At 50.2% G+C, this 21,418-nt stretch overlaps 2 protein-coding genes and 1 long non-coding RNA gene across 16 annotated transcripts in view; 2 read left to right on the top strand and 1 right to left on the bottom strand.

Moving 5' to 3' along the window:
* BBS4 (Bardet-Biedl syndrome 4) overlaps window positions 1-10,943 on the top strand; it is a 43,771-nt gene extending 32,828 nt beyond the window's left edge. For all 3 annotated transcript variants that reach the window (XM_074549637.1, XM_074549636.1, XM_014269347.3), the window contains 3 exons: window positions 2,848-2,989; window positions 3,352-3,559; window positions 5,118-10,943. In XM_074549637.1, coding sequence (XP_074405738.1) covers window positions 2,848-2,989; window positions 3,352-3,559; window positions 5,118-5,275 — 508 coding nt within the window. In that variant the 3' untranslated portion in view covers window positions 5,276-10,943. The remainder of the gene's footprint in view (window positions 1-2,847; window positions 2,990-3,351; window positions 3,560-5,117) is intronic.
* Window positions 6,111-19,352, bottom strand: ADPGK (ADP dependent glucokinase). 2 transcript variants are annotated; one of them, XM_005490319.4, is made up of 7 exons: window positions 18,978-19,352; window positions 16,171-16,396; window positions 14,836-14,898; window positions 14,464-14,584; window positions 13,937-14,133; window positions 12,574-12,672; window positions 6,111-12,149 (listed from the first exon to the last, which is right to left on the bottom strand). In XM_005490319.4, exons 1-7 carry the CDS (start codon window positions 19,190-19,192, stop codon window positions 11,598-11,600), a joined length of 1,473 nt encoding a protein of 490 aa, XP_005490376.1. In that variant the 5' UTR covers window positions 19,193-19,352; the 3' UTR covers window positions 6,111-11,597. The 2 variants fall into 2 exon arrangements, with proteins under 2 accessions (XP_005490376.1, XP_005490377.1); XM_005490320.4 differs by having other exon boundaries at window positions 6,111-12,146.
* LOC113459684 (uncharacterized) overlaps window positions 19,184-21,418 on the top strand; it is a 104,016-nt gene continuing 101,781 nt past the window's right edge. For all 11 annotated transcript variants that reach the window (XR_012582183.1, XR_012582185.1, XR_012582179.1 and 8 more), the window contains exons 1-2: window positions 19,184-19,659; window positions 21,292-21,417. This is a non-coding gene — a long non-coding RNA (uncharacterized LOC113459684). The remainder of the gene's footprint in view (window positions 19,660-21,291; window position 21,418) is intronic.

Here is a 21,418-nt window from a genome sequence, read left to right as displayed (position 1 = left end):
ATCTGTGTTTGCAGTCTAAGTCTTAAAATCAGAGCACTTGATTTCAGAAATGTTAAGCTGAACATGAGAGTATGTCATCATTTCAGGCACAAAACCAAAATTACCTCATATTTATTAATAGTTTTGTTTCTCTCCCCAGTTTACTGTGAATATTTGCACACTTAGACCTAGCAGCATTCCAGAGTCTGTCTGCAGGGGCCACACAAGGTGGTGGGAGATGGGACACCAGGGATGAATTCCTCCCTGTGAGGGTGGGCAGGCCCTGGCACAGGTGCCCAGACCAGCTGTGGGTGCCCCTGCATCCCTGGCAGTGCCCAAGGCCAGGCTGGACAGGCTTGGAGCAGCCTGGGACAGTGGGAGCTGTCCCTGCCCATGGCACAGGGTGGCACTGGATGGGCTTTAAGGTCCTTTCCCACCCAAACCATTCCATGATTCTGTTCCTAATCATCTTTCCACGCATAGCAAGGCAGGACAGGACCTTAAAGGCAGCTCAGACTCCTTAGTCAGGGCCTTGTGAGCAGTAAATGGGCTCTGCAGCTTTGCCCAGGTGTTTGGCACGTGGGCAATGCTCCAGCTCTGTGGTCTGACCAGGAAAATAAACCCTCATCGAAGCAAAAATGAATTCCCACTGCCAGGGCCTGCTGGGGGGAACATCCAGCCTGTGAGGCTGGTTCAGCTGACATGCCATGGATTTTAGCCAGTTACAGTGTGGCTGAACCTGTGTCCCCACAAGTTTGCCTTGCTGGTGTGTTCTGAGCTGATGGGGATGAAGGTGGTTGGTTTCCATCACCAGGAATGCTTCTGTAGTGGCCTAGGTGCCATGCTTGGGTCTGGAATGGAAATAACTTGGAAAACTCATCAGAAGAATGTGTTCCACTCCTGGTTGTGGCTTGTAACTGTTCTTTCTGTGGGTATTCAGCTATTGAATTTTCTCTGACTGTCATATTGCTTCTCAGCTCTTGAAGGTGGTGAAATAGCTCCATCAGGTTCAATTAATTTTAAAACTGGCTGTTCTCAGGACTGTCTGATCTCCTCAGTGTTTTGGCAAAGACAGGGAGGAGGGCTTATTCTGTGGTGGGCTCAGCATTCCATTTTCCTGGTTAAATGAGAAGCCATGGTTGTAAATGCAGTGAGGTTTCTTCCTTGCACTGGGATGGAGAATCACCAGGACTGGAGAGGCAGGGCCTGCAGGTTACACTTCATTTATTGCCCAGGGCCAGCAGGATCCTTCCCTTCTGCATTGCTCCAGAATGGGGACCAAAAAGTGAAACGGCAAACATGCATTCACAAAACTCACTGCCAATCCTGGTGGTATTTCAAAGTGCAAATATACCAGACAATGGCCACTGATTGACAACAGCTTTTAATGAACAGACATCCTGTCTGGTCAAGCAGGAGCTCTAGTGAATAAAGACACCATTAATCCATTAACACCAGCAAAAATTAAAGGCAAAATAGAATTAAAATATATTTAAACCAAGGATATTCTTTATAAAACTTTTGCTGTATATGATTTATTTATTTATTTTTGCCTCTGCCTTGGCCATAGATGGTTCCAGTTATCCCAGCCATGCTCCAGGAGAGGGCACCAGTACCTCACTCACATTTCTTGTCAACCCAGGGAGCATCAGAGCATCCCTGCCTGGCCTGGGTGCAGGGATGCTCCTGTGGGGTCCTCACAGGGAGCTGTGAGCAGGCAGAGCTGCTCCACCCACCCTGGCTGGGTCCCCAGGATGAGGTGAGGGATGAGGAATCTGACTCCGTGTTCTCAGAAGGCTTCTATTCTATTCTATTCTATTCTATTCTATTCTATTCTATTCTATTCTATTCTATTCTATTCTATTCTATTCTATTCTATTCTATTCTATTCTATTCTATTCTAATGCTATACTAAAGAAAGAGAAAGGATCCATCAGAAGGTTTAACAAGAATGATAATGAAAACTCATGACTGACTCCTCAGAGTCTGACACAGCTGATGGTGATTGGTCATTAAATTAAAACAATTCACATGAAACCAATCAAACACCCACCTGTAAACAATCTCCAGACCACATTCCAAAGCAGCAAAACAGGGAGAAGCAATCAGATAGTTATTGTTTTCATTCTTCTCTGAGGCTTCTCAGCTTCCCAGGAGAAGAAATCCTGGTGAAGGGATTTTTCAGGAAACATGACAGTGACACCTGGCTCTCCTGGGCAGCCCAGAGGGAGAGGGTTGATGTATCCCAGTGAAGGAGATGGATTGTTTGGGAAATGAGAGTGTGTGAGCAGTTCTGCCTGATGAAACCTTCATTCAGGAAGGGAGGCAGGAGTGTGCAGGTACCTGTGTTCACCTGGAGCAGTACCTGCAGCTGTGTGTGGTTTTGCTGGGGTAGGAGAGAGGGGAGGTGAGGAAATGAAATGTAAGCAGCACATTCTGTGCTGTGTCAGGCTCTAAAACCCAAGAGCAGGGCTCTGTTGCACTGCCTGTCCCATGATGAGCTGCTCTCCTGCAGGCTGGGAGTGCTGGGAGACTCTGAAGTAAATCAGAGGAAGATCATCATAGTGAGGTATGAAAAAGCCCCATCACTGGTGGGGCTGGGAGACACAGAGTGCCAGGATTACCCCCAGAGCTGGCTGTTGCAGAGGGAGAGGCAGTGATGGGAGGTTTCTGTTGGCACTGACACCCAGGGCCTTTGCAGAGCCCAGCACTGGGTCTGTCATTGGGCAGGAGGGTTCAGCCATGCTCCCAGAGCACTTTGCCAGACAATGAGGAGTGTCCAGCTTTGCTCAGGCACACCTCAGCATTACTGCAGGCAGGATAAATGTTCCCTCAGGAAATGTGATGCATCCCATGTGTCTGCTGCAGGTGCAACCCCCTCATCAACCTGAACTACGCTGTGCTGCTCTACAACCAGGGCGACAAGGAGGGGGCCCTGAGGCAGTTCCAGGAGATGGAGAGGAAGGTCACCGTGGCCAGGGAGAGCAGCACACCTGACTTCGACCCTGAGGTTTGTGCCTGAGCTCAACCCCAGGGCTGGCAGCAGATGAGGAGGAGGAGGTTTGACTTTGAGTCCAGTTATTAGGAGGAAATTGTGCTTGTGAGGTTTCCCAGGCAGAGCGAGCGCCTGCTGAGAGCTGCTCGCTTCCTTTCTGCACTTTGAAGCCCCAGTTCTTCAATCAATACACAGCAAGACAAGATTCCCTCTTAATTAAGGCACTGAATTAGTGGAGATGTTTCCCCCAAGCACCAAACTGTAGCCAGCTCTCCACAGATCTTTTCTTGTAGGTTTTTTTTGATGGACTTGTTGAGTTTATTGTTCTCTGAAGTGTCCCTGCTTACAGTGCTCTTCTCTTTTTGTTTCTTGAGAAGATGGTGGAGATGGCCCAGAAGATGGGAGCTGCCCTGCAGGTTGGGGAGAGCCTGGTGTGGACCAAGCCTTCTAAAGAGTCCAAATCCAAGCAGAAAGCTGCTGGGTCAGGGAAATCCAGCTCTCAGCAGCCTTTGGGCTCCAACCAGGCCCTGGGTCAAGCCATGTCCTCTGCTGCAGGGTATGGGAAAACCATGCAGCTCCCCCCAGGTATGTCTGCTCTGCTGCCTTTCAAGTTTAGATGTGGGAGGGAAGAAAATAAATCTGTCTTCCCTTTGGAAGAGTTACAGCACCTGTGTGGGAGGGGATTGAGTGCTCACACAGCAGTGAGGGCAATATTTGGTGATAACTTTCCCAGATTTCTGAGTTCAGGAAGATGCTTTGTGTAGTGTATTCCACTCTCCTGCTTGTGCAAGGATGTGGGAGGCTGGGAAAGTTTCCCTTCCTGTCTGAACCACAATGGGCAAGATTCCATTAGCATGAGGTTGTGATCTTGCTCTGGGAAGGAAGCAGTTTCAGCAGCCAGACCTCTTGCTTTTCTTTGCAAGAGCCCAGGAGCTGCCATGCACAGAGGCTGCTGCAGAGAAGGGAGAAGATGGATTTTTTACAATTTTTACAGTTTTCCAAAGTACTTTCATCCATTCTCTGACAACAATACCTGCAGCTGGATTGCTCCAAAGCTGCCCATCCTTGCAGGTGTTGCTGGATTTGGTGGGACTGAGGGTTCTCAGGAGGTGCTGTGAGCCTTTGGAGGCTCAGCCCATCACTGCCTGTGCTGGGGCTGGGTGGGAGCATCTCCTGAGCCATCTCAAGGCTGACCTCCTCTCACCCCTCAGCTTCCAAGCAGGAGTGCACTGGGGATGTTGCTCATTGTGGTGATTTTCTGTCACTCTCAGTCTTATTGCCTGTGGGCTGAACCAGGAGAGTGGTTGTGTAATCCAGGCCTCTTTCTTTGGCATCCCCAAGGACCTGTCCCATTTCTCACACATGGAATAAACTTTCCATGCAGGGAAGACTTAGCCAGAAAATCTGGAAAATAAAACACACCAAGGGTTTAGGGTGTACCTGAAGGACTCCATTATCCAGATCAGAGAAGGGATAACATAGGTTCATAAGGTTCATAACATCAGTTGGCACCCTAAATGTAAATGTAGAAACAATTTGTGTCCTGTTGTGATTTAATTCTGTAGGTAGCTGCTTTAGCTGCCTGGAAAGTCTCCCCATATTTGCTAAAGCTGTGAAGTGAAAACCACACTTTGCAGCTTGAGCATAAACCAGCTTCAGTGGAAATGGAAGTGGCACTTCCCTGTGAGGGTGGGCAGGCCCTGGCACAAGGTGCCCAGAGCAGCTGGGGCTGCCCCTGCATCCCTGGCAGTGCCCAAGGCCAGGCTGGACAGGGCTGGGAGCAATCTGGGATAGTGGGAGCTGTCCCTGCCCATGGCAGGGGATGGAATGAGATGATCTTGAAGGTTCTTCTCAGCCCAAACCATTCTGAGATTCATTATTCTAGAAAATGTTTTCCCTTCCAGGGCATGAGTTAATTCCTACATTTGTACTGAATTCTGACTGTACCTGAGCTTCCTTTCAGCAGGATTTCAGGCACTGTCAGGTCTGGGTAACTCAGTGTCAATAAACCACTGGTAGGCAGAAGGAATCTGAGGGTAAATAAAAGCTGTGATTGTTTTGCACCTCTGCTGCTGGGAGGGACATAAAGAGCAGACAGCACACACACAGGCACAGAGTAACTTGAACTGTGTTCTCTCCCCAGGTGCTGCAACACCAGCTCTGCCAAAGAAGCCTCCCTCCCTGCCTCTGGAGCCAGATCAGGAGCAGGACTCAGAAACGAGCCCTGAGGAGAGCCCAGCTCCCACAGGGGACGGGGAGCAGGGCAAGGAGAAGCACCAGAGCCAGGAGGCAGCAGAGTAGGGCAGCTCTGGGCAGCACAGGCAGTGCAGGAGCCTCTCCAGGGCTGCCTGGGGCTGGGGAAAGGGACCTGCCCCACCCTGCCCCATTGTGGCTTCTCCCCACTGCCTGTCAGTCTGGATGGAGCTGTTTGCTATCAGTGATTTCAGCCTGTGGCTCTGCCCTGTTGCAGGGAGTCACTGCAGTGACCAGAGGTGTGTGTAGCTACTCTTAGTGCAGTCACAACTCACCACCCAGCTCTCCCCAGGCTGGCTGTGAGTCCTCCAGAAGGACCCTCAGCAAAGGCAGCAGTAGTGATTTAGGATCCTGGGGGGTGAGGAGAATCAAACCCTCCAGTGGCTGAACTGGTGAGCAGCTTTGCATAAAGAACCAGTAAACTGAAGCTTCAGGGCTCTGTGTTTGCTGGTGAAGCTCCCCAGCTGTTTGACACTTTATTTCCTGCTGTTAGTTCTGCACTCTTGGACTGTGTCCCTCCCTGATGAGCAGCCCAGGAGAGGAAGGTTACTCATGGAAACATCCTGGAGGCAGCATGAGCAGGGCTCTGGGTACATCCCCGCCTTCAGCTGGCCTTGGTGGTTTGTTGCTCTTATCCTTAATGCATCTTCAGAGCCCAGCCAGGAGCTGCAGTGCTCTCCTGTTCCCTGGAGAACACTGAAAGAGTGGGACCCCTCACTTTCCCCTGGGTTCTGCCAGCCCAAACTGACTGCTTATCTTAAATGTGGCTTTTGTTCCTCTCAGGTGTCCTTTCTGCTGGGCTTTGTGTCAGTTCAGCCCCAGGGCAGCACTTCTGTAAGGATTCCCTCCTGCCAGGAGTTAAACAGAACTTTTTTGCAGAGCATTGGCAATTTGAAACAAACCAGACAAGAAACAGTGTCAGTCAGGTACAGTGCAGAGATTTTTATTCACATTTAACTTCTTACACTGAAAGTCCCTGCAGCCTAACAGAGTGCCTGGGAAGAAGAGGTGAGGATTGAAGAGCAGGGGTGGGCAGGGGCTCTGAATTTTTCACTTCAGCCCCAAAACTTGAATTCAAGGCAGATTTTTGTCCTATGATGCTTTGATGGGATAAGTGTCACACAGGGAGCACATACTGCACTTGGAGGTACTGTGAAGGGATTTATTTTAAATATATATTTTGTGAAAAGCTTATGCAACAGTGAACCAATTCTTCTATGAAATGAAGCAGTAACACCTTCTTTCTTCCTGGGAGCTTCATGTCTAGGGGAGCATTTTAAAATATGTAATTCCAGTTGGATAATAAATAGAGCTGCAATTGCTGTCCTGTCCCCTTTCCTCCCCTGGGCCTGGTGATGGTGGCATTTGCATGCAGTGAATTGCTGGGATCGTTCTGGAGAGCATTTCTGTGCTAATGGTAATGAGGCTGGACTGCCCTTTCAGCTGGAATTAGGCAAGGGACTCTTCAGCAGGACTGCACCGAGGCATTTAGGGGTTTTGGAAATCACACCTTATGTTCCAAAACCTGTTTCTGGCATCAGTCATAATTCTAATCCCCTCTTTTCTCCCCCTTAACTGGAAAGAATCATGAGCTTAATTTCGAGGGAAGCAGAAACCATCTGCTTTAGGACTTTTCTTCCCCTTTTTAGGGAAAGGTCTGTGATGAACAGGGTAAAGCAGAGCTCACAAGGTATTTTGCTTCTTGGCTTCTGCACAGGAAACAAAAGTCATTCAAACATCAATGCCTGAGTGGCAAGACCTTTTTCCAGCCAAGAGTAATGATCTGTCTATCCAGCAACATGTGTTCAACCCAAAAAATGTGGTGTTGAGGTCCCTGAGACAACTGGATGCTGATTTATGCTACAGGCAGGATTAGTGGCTACATGCTGTGCTCCTGTGCTTAGTTGTGGATGTGGGGGCCTTAAAGCTGTTGAGAATTTAGATTTCCCAGTTGGGGAGTGGGTTTCAGTTGGCAAAGCCTCTTCTGCAGAGACAGACTCAGTGCTGAATGAGGGAAAGCTTTGCTAAAATAATAAGCTCCACACAGAAATGCATTCAAAAAGAGCCCATGTTGTAACAAGTACTCCATCTGCCAAGACTTTTCTAGAAGAGAAAACCCAGTTCTGCTACAAGGAAAGCTTTACCACTCCCTCAAACCACACTGCTCCAAAAAATCTATGCTTTTAATGGGAGACACAGGTGAGATCTGAACCCAGTTTTACCCAGTCTGCACCAAGGGGAAGCTTTCCTGAGAAATTCACAGGGGAGGTTTCCAGGGTTTTTATTCCATTGCCTCCCCTTGCATTTAAATGGGATAACTGCTGCCATCGTTTGTGCTCCTCAGCTGCTGGGAGCTCTGCTGGGCACAGGCTGATGCCAGGCTGTTGGAACAGAGCTCCTGGCACAGCAGGGAATGGCCATGTGCTGTTTGCAACCTGCACCTCTCCTTTCCTGAGGGAACATCCTCCACCAGAGTCTGTACCAGTGACTCCCTGAGAACCCTGCCTGGATCCAGCTGAGGTACCCGAGTGCAAGAGGAGAACTTCATCCAACATCTCCAAGGGGTAGAACCAGCATTCCTGGCTCTGAAATCCAAGTTTTATTGCCAAGGCTACTCAGACCCAGTATTTTCCTCTGCTTTTCTCCTGTTCTCCCCAACACTCTGAGTTCCCAATTGTGTGACACAGATCTGTACCAGCACTGCTCTGGAACAGATGGCACAGAGACAATACTGGCTTGAGCTGTTCACTCACACAACCCTCAGCTTTCACCTAAGCTGGAAGCTCCAAAAGAACTCCCAACCAGCATTTTAGGATAACTGGAAACTGAGTTCTGTTGTACCATTTCACAGAACTGGCCCATTATTCAACTCTTTGCTCAGGACATGGCTGGAAAAGTCACCCTGTGGCACACAAACCCTGATAATTCAGTGTATCATTACAGAATAAATAGTGAAAAAAGAACCCAAGCACAACTGCTGACAGTTTTCCACTGGGTTTTGGAATGGATTTAGTGCTCTGCTGCTCTCCAGGCTTTGGATTCCAGTGGCTAATGAGTTGAGCTGAGCTCTAAAACATCCAGCACAAAGCAGTTCATGAGGTCTTTGCTAAAGGCTGAGGAAGAACACTTCAGCACCAGTTCTGTAAATGAACTTGGGAAGGGAGGTCAGACTTGACTGGATCTCACACATCCCAACAGGAGATAACCAGGAAACAAAAGAAAATCAAGAATTCTGAGTAATGCTGAGAAACTCCCCTGGAGAGGAACAGAGGTAAAGAGCCTTTAAAGGGGCCAGAGTTGGGTTTGGGATTGGCTCTTCCATGGCACAGCCCCAAGGGCACAGGGAGAAGGAACGTGTCCTTTGAGATCTGCCAGGCCCTGGGATTCACACCTCCAAATAATCCAGCACTTGGCCCTCAGCAAGTGCCATACACAGAAAACATGAAAGAATGCTAATTTTGGATCGTGGATAAGGCAAAATAAACCTAAGCCAAGGTGGCTGCAGGAACACACAAGTGAAAATACCATGGAGAGCTGTCACAGTGCTGAGCTCTGCTGCTGCATCTCCAGCAGAATCTGTGTGAATAAATATTTCCATTGCAAACCCTGCTCCAGGAGTGAGGCTGGCTGAGGTTTGAGCCATCCATCACTGAGGATTTCAAGGTACAAATAACACAGGGGAACAAACAGAATTTGTAGAGACAGAGGATGAGGGGGAACAGGGTCAGCTCAAGCCTGGGTTTGAAGCTTTGGTATTTCTGCAGCTGTTGAAGCAGCGTTTCTTTGTTGTCACTGCTGTAGCTGTGCAGAGGTGTGAGACTGCAAGTACAGGGGAAGCATTTCAGCAGCTCTGTCATTAATTTGGGAAGGCAGAAGGAAGTTAAGCACATCATGTTCACAGCATGTGAAACAAAGCAAAGGCTGCTGGGCCCCTCCATTCAATTCAGATTTATTACCATATAGATTGTTCCACAACTTAATCAGGGATCCCACTGGCACAGCTGATGAACAGGTCATGGTGGTTAAGGATTCTCCTTGGGAAGTGACTTTGGGTGCAGATGAGCTCCATGTGCCTGATAAAACAGATCTGGGTAGAGCAGCAGCCTGGCCATGCCCAGGAGCTGGGATTAGAGCTGGGACTCCCCTGCCAGGTGTTCCAGCACACCCACAATGGGCTGCAGCAGAAATGTTTACCTGTGAGGAGCAGCAGGAAGAAGGAGCCAACAATCATTATATTAATTGAGCTTTTTGGCCCAGATGATTCCTAAGGAGTAAGCTCCTTTTTAATGATTCTTTGCAGCAGTTACTGACTCAGATTAAAAAAGCTAATTTTAGCCTCTATGTTCCTGATCAGTGCAAGCACAGCTGACCCTGGCACAAGGTCTGTATGTGCAGTCACAGTTTTTAGGAGGCCCTAAGGAATGTCAGTCCCATCAGCCTCACATCCCTGGAAGTGTTTTAGCAAGAAAGAAGGGAAATCCAGCAGCAGGGCCATTGCTGGTGACAGCTTGTGTGTATTTAGTTTTGTTTCCAGGTCCAGAATGCACAGTACAAGCCAAGGATCAGTTTCCAGCTGGCAGATCCATGGCCTTTGGTGGCCCTAGGAGTGAGTGGAGTGCCAAAGGCCACCATCCCAGGCTGCAAAACTGCCTTGCTGATGGCCTTGGACCTCCAAGTGAGCCAAAAAGAGGGGTTCTTTGCATTGATTTTCAGTTTTGGAAGACTAAAGCAGAACTCCAACTCCTGTGCTACAGTTTATCAATAATAATAATAGAAGTAATAATCATCTTCATAAAAAAATAATCTGGGCAGAAATGCCTCAAGTCTTAAGAAGATCCTGCACCTGGATAAAATGCTGACAACTGAAGGGAAGCTCAAGGTGGGCTGAGCTGCAGGAAAACACAGCACTGACTGTACTTAGAACACTGCTCAGGGGGAAAGCTGAATACTCATGACAGACAGCATTGTGTGCTGAGTCAGTGCAAGTACAGCAGCTGCCAATCTGCATCCTTGCAGAGCAGCCAGGATGGCTTTTCCCAACAGAGAGCACCACTGACAGCACCTGACAGTGTTATTGCAACAGATCACTCCACCCCGAGTGACACAGACTCTCCTCCCTCCATTCAGGTGCAAAGACTGACCTGGAACAACCTCTGCTAAGGCACAGCCTTGCCCAGACAGGCTGAGTGCACTTAACCCAGTTCTACTGAGAACTGGCTTGAGAGCTGTGCAAACACACCCCAGGTTCCTCAAGTGGCCAGAGACAAAACCATGCTGGTGCTCTGCAGTTCTTAGTGTGTGACTGTGAAAAGGTAAAAAAATAGAAGCAAAGTATTTAACAAGGACACATGATTCTGCTTTTTTAATTTCACAGGCCAGAGCAAAGAAACTGTCGGTGACCTAGCCAAAAAAATCCCAACATCAAACCCTAAAAAGGCCACCTCACTTCAGTCTTACCTGGAAAATGCTGCTTTTGAGCTTCCAGAGGGACCCTCCCTGATACATTAACCTTTCCTAATAGAGGGCAGGGAGACCGAAGAATTTGGCACAACCATTCTCAAACACCCAAAAACGAGTCTCCAGCACTCAAGAGCTTTTCTGTAACACACCATTAGCAGAGTATTTAGTGTACAGCAAACACAGGGAATGGTTTGGGGGTTCCCTGGCAAGGAAACAGAGCTGTCCCCCAAACAGAAAACCTGATTATCTTCACTCCTTGTTTCCCAAAAACTAAGCACAGGCTGCTGGGGCTCAGTTGAACACCCTCAGTCACAGATGTCCAGAGTCACCTGTGCAGCCTGGAGTAGGCTCAGTCTGTGTCACATTTTGGGGCCCTGGCTCCCTCTGGGGCTGGGCACACGGAGAGCTGATTGCACCAGGCAGTAATTCCATCCTCACCCCAAGGAAGCTTTGCAAAGTGCTGGGAGGAGATAACCCACAAGCCTTTTATTTTGAATTTACCAGAGGCAGGGCTGGGCACTGCTGTGCTCTCCCTGGGATCCAGGGGCAGGAAATTCTCCTGCTGCTGCACTTTGCAGCACTACCAGAAAAGATCCATTCTGAGCTACGAGCAGCAAACTCTGCCAGCCAGGGATTTTGGTCTTTGTGTCCCTCCCCCTTAAGACAAAGCCAGTTTTCACATTAAATATTAAAACCTTTGCACCTGACCTGCACGTGAAGCGCTCGAGTCACTGCTGAGTGACTGGAATGTAGCTGAGTTTATACCTGGAATTATTCTTTGGCTCTTTGACAGTTATACCCAGAAAACACACCACACCCTGCTTCTGTTCTATACCACCACTGCTGCAAATGCCAATCCACGGCTCTCAGACACCGTGCAGTGCTGGAGAAGAAGGAGGCTCCTGGTTTGCTACTGAGGATACGCTTCGGAGTAGAGCAGTCCCTCGGCTGAGATGGCGTCCCCGAGCCCCACGGTCCGCACGGGATCCTTGCACACCAGCACAGGGGTGAAGTGGAAGGAGATGCCTTCCCTGTGCCACTGCACCACGGGCTCGTCCGGATTGAGGGAGATTTTGGAAGGTGCCTCCGTGTGGGAGGTGACGAACTCCAGGGGAGCTTTGAGGAAGACCTTGGTGGTGTCGATGGTGTCGGTGGCACAGGCCTGGGTGCCCGCAGCCCTGGCCCCAGCTGCCACTGCTGCCGCCTGGTTGCCCCAGTGGCCGTCCACGGTGACCAGGATGTGGTAGGCCAGCGTGTGGAAGTGGATGCGGGTCAGGTCCGAGGCCCGTTCCGCCGTCTTGCCGTGCTCCTTCAGGATCCAGAAGAGGATGTCACTGACCACCCCCACGTCGGGAATGCCGCTCCAGGAGGCCAGGGAGGCGTGGGGACCAGAGGCAGACTGGGTGAGGAACAGCAGCTCCTGCTCGTTCAGCCCGATGGAGTTCACCAGGGGAAAGACCTGCTAACAGAAACAGGGAGAGCACGTTTGCCCTCAGGAGCAGAGTCACACCTGGGACTCCTTGCAGTGCCCTGCTGCTGCCTCAGCAGCTTCCCAGTCACTGCACTTCCACGAGCTGGCAAGAATTACTTAGCCAAGAAAACATTCCATTTGGTGCAATTAATTTTCCAGACAGTAAAGAATAACACATCAGCTCCACATAAAACATAACACTGAGATCAGAGCTGTGTCAAGCCAAACAAGGAACCACCAGGAAAGAAATTCTGCAAAGAAATCAAGGGATACTTTATAAACTCAGCTCAAATTCATTCCTTAATTCATCTTCCAATGTATAGTCCAAATGTTGAGTTTTGATTTCTATATCCATGCACTAGTGTGTGCACTGTGATACTGAAGTGAAAAGAGCACATCCCTTCATTTTCCTTACCTGATGCACAATGTTGCTCATAAAATCCTGATCAGTCATACTGGCCAGCTCCAGGTGTATGGGAATGTCAGTTGGGATATCAGAGATGGAGGCCACAGCCTACAGGAAAAAGGAAAAAACAACCTTAGAACACATATTTATTAGGGAACAGAAGAAGAAAAACGTTTTTGACTCAAGATACACATCCTTTAATCTCCCTGTGTGTGGATATAAACAATTCAATGGGATGTCTGACCTGTGTATGTACTGCTGAGAGGAAATAAAACAACTTCTAGTTTGCAGAATCCCAGGGCAGGAAAACTATCTAGCCTTAATATGCTCCAGCTCAGAACCTTTCTAATGGATTAATTCCAAGAACCTCACAAATCTGAAGCAGCTGCAGAGGAGCTGATCCCAAGAACATGAAAAATGCCAAAGCCTTGCATCAGGACAAGCCCTCAGCTGTAAAACAGGTGGCACAACACAGGTGCTCTTTAAGGAATGCAGGTGTTGATTATAACCTGGATCATCTGTGTCCAGCACAGAAAAAACCTGGTTTAGCTGCTAGATAAGCCCAGTAAGCACATCAACACCCTCCAGCCAGGTAACCAGCCTTTCCTTTCCCTAGACGAGCCACAGAATCCAAGAAGAGCCAGTGTTACATGGTTAGACTTGAGCCATTGCTGCAGCTCCCACTCTCCTTTAGGCAGCCAGTACTGGGATCTGTGGGAGCTCTGAAGGCACAGCCTTCCTACACCTTCACACCTGGGGAAACAAAAACCACCTGGAAGGGAACTGAAGGAAATCCAGGGATTCAGTTAAATGAGCTTTGCTTGGTCATATCTTATGCAAGCTGTTACAGCTCCAGAGCTCAGTCCCCAAGGGGACTGGGTGCCAGAAGCCAGCTCGCTCTCAGACCAAGGCCGCGGGACAGCCCCTCGCAAGCAGGGAGATATTCAGCTCTTAGTGATCAGGCAGCTCTTGTGATTTCAGCTTTGCTTGCTAGGTAGCTTTTCCCTTGGCTTAAGGCTCCAGCAGGTGGTAGAGAGAGGAGAAGCAGAAGGCGCTGGCTGTTCCACGAGTATGGCTTTATTGGAGGGATCTGTGAAGGGTCTCAGCTCTTCTTCTTCCGAGTTAGTAGGGGTACAGTATGCTACTTTTATACCCTTGGCCTGGATCTAATCTTGACCAATGGCAAAGGTGTTAGAGTGACCATAAGTGACTAATGGTAGGGTTTAACACAATATTGCCTTACATGGCTATAGGAATAAGGTACAAGGCGGATGTCCCTGGAGACAGGAAACTTCTTTGCCGCTGTGTCAGCATTCTGTTCTCCAAGGGGCTCTGGCTAAACCTGAGGGGTTTACTACATTCAGTATCTCACCTCCATGAGTCGCCTCTGTCTCATCTCCTTGCTCTGCCCTTCCATCATGTGAAGTCCTGAAAGCACCACGAGGTCAGGCTGAAACTCATCCAGGCTGGACACAAACACCTCCAGCATGTTCAGGGCGCCGTTGGACAGGTCGTGGGAGAAGATGAAGCGGTTGGCAGCAGGTGCCCTCACCCGGCCCCACTGCTCACCTGCGGTGGGTAAACAGCACCAAGTGTGTGTGAACTGCTTTGTTCCTGGGCAAAATCACAAATTCAGTGGGTTCCATCAGCAGCAAGAAAAGCCATTTTAGCTTTTAGAGCTGTTTCAACCTTCATTACATGAAGGTTACCCTGAATTTCATCAGCGGTTGCCAGCAATTCATTACAGAAGGTTACCCTGAGTTTCATCAGATTTAACATAGTTAAATCTGTTTTCAGGGTGCTTTGTAGTGTTTATGGAGGTTCAGAATGACACCCCTCAGGCTGTGCACCAATCTTAGTGATGTTCAGGGGTACCACTGAACACCTGCTCCGTTGTACCTGCTTGATATTCCAAGATAAGATGGAATTCATCTCTTTCCTGCATGGATTCAGGTGGCACAACCACATTGTCATCGAGCAGTTCGTGGAGTTTGGGACCAACTGGGCCACAAAGGAGGATCTAGAAAACAAGGAAAAACAAAGTTTCCCTTGCCATGTCCCCTGTAAAAATTTAAGCATCACCTACACAACTGATTTTAAAAAGTTAATAATTCAATTTTTAACAATCAGCTTGGAAGTCCAACCATATGTTCCACCAGCAGAACCTAAGAAATAACTGCAAAATCCCCAAAATCTACACAGAAGTAACATGAGACAAGCAAATTACAGAACACAAGCAAATGGCATGAGATGTTTGCAACATGTGTGTACCTTCAGGTCTGGGTTTGTTGCAAGCTTCTGCCCGATGAGAGCAGCATTTCCTCCCACGTAAAGCTGTAAAACAAACAGAGCAGGGTGTGGGCATCCCCTTGCTTTGGGACCTTTAAACACATTTAATCCTCAGCACAGGCTGGAGATTTTGGCTTTTCAGAACAAGGTTCAGCAGTACCCAAGTTACTAAAGGTTGTTGGGGCTGAAGGCAAAATGATCTTACAATTCTCTCAACAAGTTGAGCATTCTTTATTTTTAATCTAAATATTCACCTTCAGGTAACAGCCCTGTAAAAATCAATTAATCCCCAACACTGACAGCACTGTAAAAACCAACTCATTCAGCACATAAACAGCCCTTACTCCTGTGCAACCTCTCTGTGCCTAAAGCCCTGGGGGTTTTTAGCAAGGCTGACAAGGAATCAGTTAAAATCTGCAGCAGTTCTTCCTCCAGTCTGAGGCTGAGTTGAAACCTGGTGCCTGTGCCCATGTGAAGTGAAAGGAACTGTGGATGTTTCTTCAGTAGTAAAGGTCAAACTTTGCAGTGAAACTCTGATTTGAGCTTGAAAAGCAGTGAATATGGGCTATCCTGAGGGTCACAGGTGCTCAGAGGAGGCCGTGGAGAAGATCCAAGGGCTGCTCTGGAGCCAGGCTGGCAGAGCTGGGGGTGCTCACCTGGACCAGAGAAGGCTCCAGGGAAACCTCAGAGCCCCTGCAGGGCCTGAAGGGGCTCCAGGAGAGCTGGAGAGGGACTGGGGACAAGGGATGGAGGGACAGCACACAGGGAATGGCTCCCACTGCCATTGGGCAGGGATGGATGGGATACTGGGAAGGAATTCATCCCTGTGAGGGTGGTGAGGCCCCGGCACAGGGTGCCCAGAGCAGCTGTGGCTGCCCCTGGATCCCAAGGTGAGGTTGGACAGGGCTTGGAGCACCCTGGGACAGTGGAAGGTGTCCCTGCCATGGCAGGGGTGGCACTGGATGGGCTTTGAGGTCCCTTCCAACCCAAACCACTCCTGGCTTCTCTCACAGAAAACAGGCCATATAGCTAAAAATCAGGCAACTCCTCACTCCCAGCCTCCTTTACATCCTCAGCCCCATCTGGCTCCCAAGAGACATCTCTGAATTTCAGTTTGGGAATGTCAGCAGGGGAGACACCATTGAACCCCTCCTCATTTACAGTGGGGACAGAATCCCAGGAAAAACCACGAACACAACTCAAGCTACACCACAAGCTTCTTCCTCAATGATTTGCTCTCCAGAGGGAGAATGAAGGTCAGCAGTGCCAAGGCTGTCAGGAAGAGGATTCCCAAGGGTTCCCTGGCTGCAGACCCACCTGAGCTGCGGGGTGCTCCGAGGCTGTGCGCGCAATGTCCCGGAAGGCCTCGGCGTCGCTGAAGAAGCGCTCGGCAGCTGCCCCTCTCTCCATGAAATGGGCAAAAGCTTCCTTCAGGTCCTGCCCAGAGTTCAGCACTGCATGGTCCTTCCCATCACTGGGCTCCAGCCCCAGAGCCTCCAGCAGCTTCACCCCAGACAGAACCACGTCCACGCAGGCGTTGACGCTGGGAGAGAGAAAGAGAAAGAGCAGGCGTCCTGGGAAAAGCAGCCAGAGCTCAGGGCACCTCCCTGTCACATCCCCGACTCTGCAGGGGGAGAACAAGCAGCCAAAGGGAAAAAAGGCACAGCAATTTCCTGAAATTCTCTCCTAAAGCTTTCCCTGCTTCACTGGCTTTTACTGTGCTCAGGGAGGGATTTCTAACTTTCTGCTCCACGCAAACAAGGAAAGCTGTGTGCTCCAAAGGTGGTTGAGTATGTTACAACACAGGTTCTACTTCATTTCCTGCCTTGAGCTTGCTTAAAAAGAACAGGAATAGTAACAGAGGCATTTTAAATTCTTAAAAGCTTCTAATACCCATGTATTTTGGGTTTAAAATGTGCATGTGATTCAAAACTGCATGTTAGAAACAAAACTGAAAGCGTTTAAGTCAGCTAGATCAGCCTCTGGAGTTTCAGCTATTGCTAATAAAAGCCAACCCACACACAACTCCCCACACAGGCTGGCTCTGTTTACAGAAAGTCAAGAGAGCAATTTGTCAGTTGAAATATTTGAAAAGGAGTTTCCCAAGGATCATCCCAACCTTACAGAAACAGCATGCTTTGGAAACAGGAGAAAAATCCTGCGATTGTAAGGGAAGGATAAGAATCATTTCAGCAGATCCAGGTTGTTTTGGAAAATCTGACTTGCAGTCCCCATGTCTCATTGATTCAATCACAGTCTAATTCAGACTACAGGACAGGAGACTTTGTGGCAGGAACCAGAACCCCAGAAGACAATTTAGAAACACTTGCCCTTGTCTCACTCTGTGGTTTCAGAGCAATAACAACAAATAGGAAATACTTCCTGAGATAACCCCAGCAACTGCACAGAGATGCAATTGAAACACCTTCTGTAGCTGCTGTCAAGTGCCATTTCTGTTCCTGGGGCCCACATTTCCCTGACAGGGATCCAAACCATCAATCAAACTCGTGCAGGATGCCTGGGTTTCTCCACATGTCCCCCCAGGACACTCCAAGGGCCAGTTCCTGCTCCCTGGCAGTGAGGAGAGCTCAGCACTCAGCATTCCCTTGCAGTGACCTCTCAGGAGTCACATTTGGGCTGCAACAAAAAAAAGCTGCATCACACAAAATAAAGGACATGAAAAACCCTGAGGCTTTCCATTCCACAAGGTAACCAACCCAGAAATGCACTGGATGTGCATCACCTGCTACACCAAGGACACAGAAATTCCCTAGAATCGTAGAGAAAAAAAACCCATAAATTCAAGCAGCATTTTAGCCCCGAATTTATGTTTTAATGAATCATTACAGATCCAAGGATATGACTAAGTCATATTCCTCTGATAACACAGGGCCACACAGCCATGGATGTGGATAACTCCTTCCAACAGCCAAAGGATGATTCTTCCAGTCACAGTCAAGTTACCTGCCACGTCCATATATTTAAAAGAAAGTGAGTCAAGCGCTAAATATAAGATCAATGTGACATTCCTGAACTTTCCCCTTGTTCTCTTCCTACTTTAAAAAGAGAAAGGGTGTTGAATTTCCCTGAGCTCAACATCCATTGCCTTCCCTGTCCTTTCCCTCCTTATCTCTCTCCAGCTGTGTCTGGACTCAGTTACCTCTCCCCAAAGAAAGGCTTCACTCCTTTCTCCACTTTATAACTTGTCTCTGGTACCTATTTACTGCCAGCCAGCAGCTCCAACTGACCCTAACCCCAACCCTCAGACTGTACACAAAGTTGTTTTACAGACAACCAAACTAGGAATAATATCTCTGAGAAGGGCTCCAAGAGGGCCAGAGCCCAGCTTAAATCCCCACCACAGGAGTGTTCTGGATCACTGATCCCCTCGGCCAACATCCAACTCTGGTGGAGGTGCTGCACTCACATCCAGTTCTTCTTCATGGAATCATGGAATGGTTTGGGTGGGAAGGGACCTTCAAGGTCATCTGGCTCCATCTCCTGCCATGGCAGGGACACCTTCCACTGTCCCAGGGTGCTCCAAGCCCTGTCCAACCTCACCTTGGGATCCAGGGGCAGCCACAGCTGCTCTGGGCACCCTGTGCCAGGGCCTGCCCACCCTCACAAGGAGGAATTCCTTCCCAATATCCCATCCATCCCTGCCCAATGGCAGTGGGAGCCATTCCCTGTGTGCTGTCCCTCCATCCCTTGTCCCCAGTCCCTCTCCAGCTCTCCTGGAGCCCCTTCAGGCCCTGCAGGGGCTCTGAGGTTTCCCTGGAGCCTTCTCCTGTCCAGGTGAGCACCCCCAGCTCTGCCAGCCTGGCTCCAGAGCAGACGGGCTCCAGCTCTAAGAGCATCTCCGTGGTCTCCTCTAGATTTGCTCCAGCAAGTCCGCGTCCTGATGTTGGGGACTGCAGCGCTGGAAGCTGCTCCGCAGGTGCGGTGTCACCTGGGCGGCGCAGACACATCCCAGGTACGGGATCCATCCCCCTGCCCGCCGGGGCCGCAGCACATCCGTACCCGCACATCCATACCCGTACACGTGGGCACCGGGACGCGCATCCCGGCCCAGGCGCGCTCCCGCCCCGCCGCCAGGGGCGCTCCCCGCGCGCTCCCGCACCTACCCGACGGCGACGCGCGCCCAGCCGCGCGCGGGACGGACAATGGCCGCCTGCCAGGCCGCTACCGTGCGCGCCTCCAGCGAGCGGGCGCGGCGCAGCGTCCCCAGCAGCGAGGCCGAGAGCTGCCGCAGGGCCGCGGGGGGCAGCTCGGGGCCCAGCACGCACAGGTAGCCCAGCGCCAGGGCCAGCAGGCCCACGCACACCGACCGCTGCCACATCGCGCCGGGCGCGCTCCACTGCTCCTCCTCCTCCCCCGCTGCCGCGGCTGAGGCGGGGCGCCGCCGGCGGGGGCCTCGTTACGCCGCCTCCGTAGCGCCCCGCCCCCGCCGGCCGGCGGATGGCGTAAATCTCTTCGGGAATCCCGGCGCACTGTCCCTTCTGCGCAATCTGCGTGCGGCTCGGTCGTGTGGTTGCGCTACTTGCGTAAATCGATATGGGAATAGAGCTCCTCTCTGCGAGACTTGCGTGCGGCCCGGTAATGCCGCTACGTCACCTGCGTAACTCGGCACGAGAATAGCATAGGTGGCAGCGGGCGGCGCGTCGTGAGGGGAGGTGGCGGGACAGAGGCTCCCTCACGGCACCGCCGGGCCGAGCCCTCAGGCAGTCGGGATGAGGAGCCCGCGGTGAGCACTGCCCCGGTGCTGGGGCCTTCGGTAGCGCTGAGCTGACGCCTGCACCCTCCTACGTACGTGGTACTGCTGGCCATCCCCTCCCCGGGGTTCCTCCTCACGGTGCCGTTATTTCTTTGTTCCCCAGCACCTTTGTGGGTCTGTGTTGTATTTCCACTCTGCCCCAACAGCGCAGTGCCTGTAGTCCCACAGCTCCTCTGCCCTGCCTCACACCAAAGTTTCTTAAAGGCTCACATCCATCAATCCAGTCACTGTCTGATAACCAACTCTAATCTAAATATTTTTCTTTTGTGAAAAAGTTCCTGGTCTGTCTCGGTTTCGTGCCTTCCTCAGGGTGGGCTGGCCTCATCAGCTGCCCACAGCCCTGAGGGCACCGGCGCTGGGAGCGGGACTGGGAACGCCCTTTGCTGCCTGGTGCGTCCCTCACAGAGATGCCCTAGTGAGCAAGAAGGGAGGTTTCGCTTTCTAATGAAAGGGAGTTTCTCTGGGCTTCTTTAGAAATCGCAGGAGCGTTCACTCAGAGACTTCTGACAAAATTTGCAAGAGTTTGACAACTGTGTGCCACAGCGCGTTGGCTGAGGCAGCCGATAATTTCCTTATTCAGTTCTGTGTTGTGAGTGATTGTCATCTCCTCAGACTCTGACAAAGCAAGCAGTAAAGGAGATAGGTTAGTGAAAGGCTTTTTTGCTGATTTTTCTTTCTTTTTAGGATGGTATTTAGTCAGCAGCCATGCCATGGATTCATGTCTGGCCCTCATGGCTCATTGGCTGCCCATCAGGTTCCCTTTCTTCTTAGAAATTGCCATATAGGACATCCTCATTTATTTGTGTATTCTCTTTCTCTGAAATTATTCCTCAGAGCTTTGAGGGTGCAAAGATGGGCAGGGCAGGTGGTGAAGGAGAGAGTGAGAACCTCCTCACCTGACTGACAGCTGACGGTGACCCAGGGCATGGCTGGGATTGTGAGCCTAAAGCGGTAATGTAATGATCTTAAAGAACAGAATTGTGAAGACAAACTAGAGGCCTTTCTGCCTTCCCTGTTTTTCAACAGATCCTTAATGCAGTTCTTTATCCTCAAATACCTTCCTGCCACAGCAGCCCTTCACAGAGAGAGCATCTTTTCCTCTCAGACCCTGTTCAGCTCACCAGAGTTGCTTGGTTAAGGTGTAACTCCCCTTTTCCTTTGCTCAGGTGCTCTTTGGTTTTTGTCAGTAGCTTTTTCATTTGAGCAGATTTAATCATTTCCCCTTCAGTGCTTTTCCGGCTGATGTTTGATCGGTGTGTGTTTATGAAATCTCGCTGGTTTCACACTCCCTGGGGGAGAGGCCTGTGAGGCCCTCAAGGTTACAAACAGCTCTCCAGCCCAGGCAGGCAGAGACAGCAGAGTACATACCTGCCCCAAAACCCTGCTGCAATGAGGGCTTCACCTGTGGGACCAGGGCTATTTATAGCCTTGTCACAGAACATCATAATTAGATGTGCCCACGGGGCAGCCTCAGCCCAGAGCGTTGTCACTGCTTGGGGACCCCGTTATTAGTCCCATGTCAGGGTGTGGCTGTGAGCAGCAATCTGACACAGCAGCTCTTTGGGGAATTAAGGCACAATTCACAATTGGGGTGATGGGTTTGCCACGTGGTGCTGATGCAGTTGTTGCCCTGAAGAGTAAAGCTTGGGTTTCTTTTTCTGCAGATGCAGTTTCCACATCAATGCAATGGATGCTGCTGAGGAGGAACCACCTCAGTTTGGTCTTTGTAAACTGCTGCTGCTCAGCCTGCATGGACAGTTCTGGCAGTGCACTTGAATAAGGCTGCAAAGG

Source organism: Zonotrichia albicollis, chromosome 11 (assembly GCF_047830755.1).
Source record: "Zonotrichia albicollis isolate bZonAlb1 chromosome 11, bZonAlb1.hap1, whole genome shotgun sequence".
NCBI classification, from domain to species: Eukaryota; Metazoa; Chordata; class Aves; order Passeriformes; family Passerellidae; genus Zonotrichia; species Zonotrichia albicollis.
The sequence above is the reverse complement of the archived record's forward strand: the minus strand, read 5'-3'. Positions and strand labels throughout refer to the sequence as shown.

Coding starts and splice junctions, on each gene's coding strand:
- ADPGK (XM_005490319.4), bottom strand. CDS start 19,192: ATGTGGCAGCGGTCGGTGTGCGTGGGCCTGCTGGCCCTGGCGCTGGGC. Junction 12,673..13,936: donor GACAGAGGCGACTCATGGAG/GTGAGATACTGA, acceptor TTTTTCCTGTAG/GCTGTGGCCTCCATCTCTGA. Junction 12,150..12,573: donor TGAGCAACATTGTGCATCAG/GTAAGGAAAATG, acceptor TGTTTCTGTTAG/CAGGTCTTTCCCCTGGTGAA.